The 7867-nt window shown below is 37.9% G+C and overlaps 1 protein-coding gene across 1 annotated transcript in view; it reads right to left on the reverse strand.

Moving 5' to 3' along the window:
- Positions 1-7645, reverse strand: part of LOC149150357 (uncharacterized) — a 100651-nt gene extending 93006 nt beyond the window's left edge. Inside the window, exons 1-3 of the mRNA XM_089440973.1 lie at positions 7422-7645; positions 7194-7301; positions 7009-7110 (exon numbers count right to left, since the gene is read on the reverse strand). Coding sequence (XP_089297099.1) covers positions 7009-7110; positions 7194-7301; positions 7422-7460 — 249 coding nt within the window. The 5' untranslated portion in view covers positions 7461-7645. The remainder of the gene's footprint in view (positions 1-7008; positions 7111-7193; positions 7302-7421) is intronic.
- Between the last annotated feature and the right edge of the window lie 222 nt (positions 7646-7867).

Genomic DNA, 7867 nt, shown 5'->3' on the forward strand with positions numbered 1-7867 from the left:
TTTGTCTCTCTTGATGATTGGATAATTTCACCATGCTTGTAAGTGCCTTTTTTCATGATCTATCTCTTTATTTATGCAACATGTTTAATATATGAAATTTTCGCTCATGAAGCTGGAGTTGTTGCCCTAATGAAAATGTGAATTTGTTGAATCTTGACTTTGTGAAGGTTTTTCAAATGTTTCATGCATGGTATATTGAATGAATGAACTAAGGGTATATGATCTTCATAATTGCCTTGATAAGTCATCAATTACAACATCAAAGATGTATAAATTTTCCTAGTAATCTAATTGTTGCCCTTAGGGCTATGCAAAATTGTTGGGGAACTCCTTGATTGGGTAAAAGAGACTCTAAACATCAAAATCTCATTGACTCCATTCTCCCAATAGGCTAGGCATTGGTCCAGTCTTTGGTGATCACCAAAATGAAAAACTTTTTCGCCTCATTTTCTCCTTTTCTAAGCCCTAACCCTAGTGTCTCCTAGGGCATCACACGAAATCAATTGTAGCCATCCAAAATTGATGAAATTTGGTCTAGAACTGCGTTAGTGTGTCCTTGAGAGGTCCTCCAATTTTGAAGCCATTCTGACGGTTGAATCTCAAGTTTTTCCAAGCCCTAGTTCAAGAACCATTCTCCCTAGGTCTCATTTGGTTAGTGGCTTCATCAAGGATCATTGCATTGAAAATTCAAGTCAAATCTTATCTCTTTGATCCTTTTCTTCTCCCTCACTTGGTCAAGGCCCTTTGTTTGAAGTTTCACCCCGAAACCTTAACCTCGTTTGGGTCCACTAGGGTTTCTTTGTGGTCCCGCAACCTTGTCACTCCAATTTCAAAAGGATTACTTAGAAAAACCCATTCTCTTAGAATTCTTAGGTCTAGGGTACTTTATATCAATAAATATTCAGCAACCCTAGGTCTAGGTCTCCCTCTAGCCCTTCTTGGAGAGCCATTCATCTTGCTTCTTGAGCAAGTAAATCTCATCAATTGAGTCTCTCCTTTGAACAGGTTATTGAAATCACTACCTCCACACCATTAATACAGTATTCTTAGTAATTTCTCTAATATCGAGACTCCTCCCATCGATGAATGTCCATAAAGAGCAGGAAGATTTCGCTAAGGTGACAGTGGGCTATTGCTCCATTGTTGCCAATTGACTTAGTAGTTGCTCTATAGGAATCCCTCTTAGGACCCCTGCTAGATTGAGTGGTAACATGTCTACCAATTGATGAGGTGCAAATGGATGCAAGGCAAACCAGCAAAGCTGCAACATTTTCAGGCAACAACCCTCTCCAAGAGTACATAGACAGGGCTTGCAACACAGTTTGCCCACTTATGTCCATTATAGGGAGAGAGGCGGGGTTTTCTAAATGGTTCTTTTTTATTGACCAGGCAGAACTGCATGAGTTGGGCATGAGGTTACATAGTGAACTTGTTCCATATACAGGTACCCATGCATCTGATCCTTCCCACAGGATGGATTGGCGAGAGGTCATGAGTTGGTATCCTATGTATGGGGCATCATTCTTAGTCATGGGCTTAGTACAACAAGGGCCCTTAGGTGTGAGGGATACTACATGTTTCAATTCCCAGTGGGATGTGGACCACCAATTCATCAGCTTTCCAATAGCACTAGCTCAGGATTAGCAGAGTGGGGTTGACCTAAGCCTATGCCAGAGGTTGGATTGGAGAGAGGTGATGAGTCAGTATTCTATTGATGAAGCATCTGTATGGCGGATGGCCAGAGACAGAGCACAGTTAGAGCCATGGGGTATGGACGAGGTTGATTGGCTATGGTCGCTTTAGGATCTGGGTGGATCCATTGATGGTGAATTGAGTCAATGACTTGTTTGAGATCCAAGTATTGAGGGACCCATTCATGTTTGGTTAGTGTGGAGGCATGGCGTAGCACAGTGGTTCATATGGGATCCTAGTATTAGTTTGTAGATGCCTCTCCAGTGGACAGAAACGGATTGCTTAAGGGCAAGATATTTTGGGGCGGGAGCATTTATCATGTCCCCATTTTTATTTTCCTCTATAGTACAGCCAAAGTGGATTTCCAAGGCACAGGATGACCAGGTCACGGGAGCACGATTATGTCATCAGGGGTCCCAAGGGAGTTTTGAGGAGTTTTTATGGGATTCGACGACATTCGCTTGGCTCCCTGATAATTCCCGTAAAATAGGGTTATTATTGGGCATAGCCGAATTAATTACACTCAAGGTGGCATTCCGAGAGGAATATTTGACAAAACACCTTAGTGTAATAGTTCGTTGAAACCAGAACGGGAAGATCTACAGGAGGGATGCTGAGAAGTGATTTCTAGTGATCGAAGAGAGTATGGTGGGCGATTTACCATTTTCCCAGCTTAAAAATGGCTTTAATTAGTCATTTAATTAAAAAGGGAAAATATTAATTAAGGGAAAAGAGCCAAAAGTGATTTAAATAAATTAAAAAGTCACTTAAGACAAAGTCAATAAGGAGCTTCTAGAATAATAATAAAATAAAATACTTCTAGAAGTTTGGGGATCTATCTATGGAATCTTTAAAAGGAGGAGGAGAACATTTAGGATATCTTGGAGTTGAGTATTCTTCTTGTGGAGAAGTTTGGACTTTGGAGAACCGAGACTTCCTAGCTTCAGATGTAGCCCCAGTACGGAAACCCCCAAGTGATTCAGCGAGAATGGGCGAGAACCCATCTCTCTCCTTGGTCAATTCATCCAGAATTCATAGGTTGCAGCTTATTGATTTCCAGTTTCTATTTTGAGAGGCCCAAGTTCAGCATTGGAGCAGATTATTTTGGAGGCCATATTATCTATCTCAGTTATTTCAGTGGTATCAACATGTATACCCTATCCAATTAATATAATAAAGCTGATTTTATATCCATTTATCAGTTGTCGTGTTTTGTTTGCTGCATTTTACTAGCAATTTTCTATTAATGGTTGAAATTTTTATATAAAGCATTTTGTTGAGATGTATTCTGAGAGTGCACCAAATTTTTAAGTTTGGGACATCACAAGGACGTTGAAATTATTATCCATTTCATGCTTGTCCAGATCATGGATGTGCTGGTCCAATCAAGTCTGTCTTGTTAAGCAAGGCACGAGATCCACTGTGACTTGAAGAAACTCTTGTAGATTTTAAAGAGGCTCAAGGGGAAGGAATCAAGCAAAAGGAGCTTTCTGATAACCAATTGCAGGGAGTAAAACCTAGAAAATGGCAGAGGAAGGTGAAGCATTAACAAAATCAGCGAGGGAGCACAAAAGAAGTACTTCTTTAGGATCAACCCTGGAAGAGTTGAGGCAGCTGGGATTTTCCAGAGAGTCCAGTGAGATAAACGTCCAGGAAAAATGGTTCTACCTGCATATCTGGAAGGCGAATCATGCCTTTGTCCAGGAAAAAGATGGTATGCAACTGAGGAAATGTCAGAAGTCTAGGCCCTGTTAAAACATTAATGTTGTGCCAGCTACTTTCAACAGGAAGTACACCAATCACTTGCAGGGTGGGGTGTAGGAGAAAAGAAAAAAAGAGAGACTACTGGGTGGGGAGTCTAACTGGAGGGCAAGGAGGAAAGAACAAAAAGTGACTGGAGGCAATAGCAGAGGAAAATCAGAACATCAGAGAGCAGTTGAAAAAGCTCAAGGTGGCAGACTTGAAGCGTCTTAAGGAGATCAAGCAAAATACGAATCTAATTGAGGTGGTTGCACAAAGTCTGGAAGTTGCATATGATTTGGCATGAGTTCGTTGACAAGCCCATCTACATTTAAAAGGCGGAGATGCTTCGCCTGTGGCAATTGCTACTTAATTCAGTTTAATTGAGTCTCAATTATTCACTTGCATGGACAGATAGTTTATTTCACTTAAACTGTTATCTGCATCCAGAATAGACATGGAATTTAAATTGTATACAAGACAAGGATTTGCAGTAGCATGCAGGTGGTGTCCTCGGGTCATACATTGTCCACAAAGGATGTTTTTAGGTAAGAAAACTATGAAGTTAGTGGATTAGCCCAAAAGAAAATTCAAAATTGTGATAGTAAAAATATCCTCAATGACATCTTCCTCCAAAACCAATGACTAGTCAGCCATCATAACGATAGTACAAGTTTTAATTAATCCAATAAATCCCAAAAGGATTTTTTGTATTCAAATCATAATACTAATCCCTGTACCATGTCAAAAAGTGTCTTCGTTATTTGTCTATCATAAAGAATGACAATAATTTCCAGATTGCTAGGATCCAAAAAAAATTATCACGAATTCCTTACCTAGAATAATATCGGTGCACTAAGAAAAATAACGAGCATTTTCAGCCCAGTATTGAAGAGACTGTAACATTTGTCTTATTCGTCTGTCTCCACCGTATTTTGGTGTAAGATACTATTTCAAAAAAAAAAATGTGTATAGAAATAACACTATAATAACGAAATCACATCAACCATTAGAAGAAGAGCAATCTAAAGCATTTTTTGTTAGCAGACATATACCAAGGATTTTATATATATATATATATATATATATATCCATTTTAACTTGGAATCTTTTTAAGTATCAAGAGATTGCATCTTTGGATACCTTCTAGTGTTTAATAGATCCAAAGTTAAGATGGACTTACACTGGTGTTATTGCATGTACAACTACAAAACTAAGCATCGACAGAATAATATTTTATGGTGGCTCATGTGCATATAAAACACAGACTTGCCTAGCATTATGGGGATTTTTTTGCATAGCTTGGACCAAGATTAAAATGACTATGCACAAAGTTTAGTATTTAGAATAAAGAAGAATCGGTGCTTCATCTTTTGGGTCTTCCAATAACCCTTTTTGATAATACAAACTAAATTCAATAAAAAGTTAAAGCTGAAAGTGAAACAGTCATTAATTGACGCGATATAGCTGTATGCAGTTTTAACTTTTTACTGATTCAGTAGTACAGAATCTGAAACCTAAACAATAATAAAGTATACCCAAATTTGTAATTTCAAATTATCTATGCATCTCACCTTTTACAGCAGCAGTTTTTTCATTGAAACCAATAGCTTTATGCAGATTAAATACTGAAGGTGAAGGTGCAGCATTTCAAGTTTTAATTTTTTGAGATGAAAACTTACTTTAAGGTTGAGAATCCAGATATTGATATTTGATAAAAATGAGTATTTTCATATTGAATGATCTTTCTATAGAGAAAATACTGACTATCATATAAATATCTTCAGGTATATTTGCAAGTGAGATGGCTTATGTTCATGTCACTTATAGATAATTTGAGCTATAATCTGAAGCTGAATCCAAAAAGACAGATGATCCTCAGTCTGAATGACAGGTGGCTGCAACACTCTTTTCTGTAAGCCATATATAATTTCTTCCAAGGGAAACTCTTACATATGGAAGATAAATTTTGTGATTCATTAGTAAGAGGCTTAAACTGATTTCTAAGTGGTAAAGATAAAATACTAAGTATTATCGATACATAAAGGTGGAAGACTCTTACCTCACTTAGGCAATGGTATGGTTTAGTTGTTCAAACTTCATTTAGACGTTGATTTCCTTTTCTTACATTTGGAAAAGCAATTGTCTAGCTATCTTAAATAATGACTTCCACAGTCCCCCACCTACACGATTTTACATCAAGGGGATAGTCCAGCTTTCTGTGCCAAGTTGTCCACCCAGAAAAGTACTAGAATATGTTTAGGAAAATGTGGACTTGTTAAAATTCAGGGTTAGGCTAATATAATGGAACACTTCTTTCCTATGTTGCGAAGAGCGTGTTCCATTTGCAAGCCTGTAACCCTCTTAAGTAATTCGAATCTTTATGGAAATGTGATTAATATAAGATGCGTTTTCTTCTTAAAAAAGGAAACAAGTTTCTCAGGCTAGAAAATTTGGAGGAAAACCCCCTGGTGGTCAAAGAGAGAAAATCCAAGACAGAGAAAGAGTAGTGGTAACACACACAAGTGCCTAAAAATTAAGTATTTATTCTATACATGTAACTTAGAACCTACCACATCAGTTCAGAAGTAGAAGTACAAAAAAGACCTAGTTCAAGTCTTTGTATCTATATAATATTCAAGATTAGTCTAGAAGACCTCTGTAGATAAACATTGATTATAGCAAATAGGTAGGCATGGGTATTATATGGGGGCTGACCTACCAATTGAATTCTACAAAGTAACATGGGAGACACCCTGCATGATCACTGGAAGATGCACATTAAAGTGTTCAGAAAAAGCACGGAGAATAAATCAGGTTTATCCCTGACATGTCAGGGTAGCAACAAACATAAGAAAAAGGTGCAGAGATGAATTCTAGTTCTCAAAACTCCAAACAAGATGATTGAAAAGTATATATCTATAAAGACAGCTCCTGTATTGCCAAGATGGTCAAAACAAGATGATTGAAAAGTATATATCTATAAAGATAGCTCCTGTATTGCCAAGATGGTCAGGCTAGGGAAAACTAGTTTTCCCAACGATTGACTATTGATATCTCCCAAAGGGCATGTTTCTAAGGATTGATATATCCCAAACAGCATGTTTATAAGGATTGATATATCCCAAACATCATATTTCTAGCTCAGGAGGCCTAGTGTAGAGTGTAAATTCCCAAGTTACGAGGCATTCTGCCTCAAGGTGGATTTTCATGAAACTTACATTAGAATTGAGTCGCACTCATTCGACATATAGCTGGATGTTGGCAACAGATTCCAAAAGATTATAAGGTTATTATTTGTCAATGCTCTAATAAGAATTGCGATAAGCAAACGAACCTCCCTCTATTGCTGTAGAACTTTTGAAGATTTGTTAGGCAAGGTTGCCCAATTTCTCCCTGTCCTTATGCTATTGCTACAAATGCTATTAGCTACTACTTGGACGCTGTTGGAATAGCAGGGAATGTGCATGGAATGTCTTGCCTAAGAACCAAGCTCTTAATAGCCACTTAGCAAACAACTCCAATTGCATGTGAAAGGAAGAAATGTCTACTTACAGAGAAAAAGGTAAAACTAACCTTGTCAGAGTCATGGCTATCTCCTTCCAAAATCCTTTCGATCACGACTTTGTATGAATCTTCTTGTACAGCTTTCCAACCGAGCTCCTCACTACCATATACCTGCTCATCGCATGCAAACACAAATTCATTAATCTTCTAAAGCAAACCCACATCCCAAAAAACCCAAAGTTCAAAGAAATTACTTTGAGAAGCTGTTCAATGGCACTGATGATGAGCTCCCTGTCAAAGCCCAAAGGGAGCACAACCTTCAATGCCTCCTCTAAACGTCTTTCCCTCTCTTGTTCTTTAGCCTGCATTGTAATTTCCATGGTAATACTAAAATTAAACCATATAAAACGCTCCCCAAAAAACATAAATGTACTCCCTTACAATTCATGCATTCATAATCATTTTGATATGAACAGACTCACCTGCTTGACCTGCCTCTGATGCCTAGTAAGTACAGGCATGGTTTCGGTTCCTGTTTCTCCCCTGCAACAAGAATACTCTTGCTCCCGTACACCCTGTGTGTGTATATATATATATATATTATCATTCTTCGGTACCTGCGGAAATTGAGGAGGAGCCTTTAACTCAAACCACACGCCATGCTTCTGGCTCGTTTCACATTGAAATCTCACACGCTCGAAACCATTCTCGGCAGAACAAAGGTGGCAAAGTAGTAGATGATCCTTTGAAAACATTATCATCTTCTCAGCTTTGACTGTGAGTAAGTTACTGTGCCTTGAAAATAGGCTATATCGCCATTATGACAATTAAGGTTTTACCGCGAGTTTTCCTCTATAACCGGAGTAGACAGCTGTAAATATGTATAAATATATAATTATTTATCAATATTTTATATTTATTAATTTTT

The sequence above is a fragment of the Pinus tabuliformis genome, chromosome 9 (assembly GCF_031772625.1).
Source record: "Pinus tabuliformis cultivar Carrire ecotype Pingquan chromosome 9, CPIR1, whole genome shotgun sequence".
Classification (NCBI taxonomy): domain Eukaryota; kingdom Viridiplantae; phylum Streptophyta; class Pinopsida; order Pinales; family Pinaceae; genus Pinus; species Pinus tabuliformis.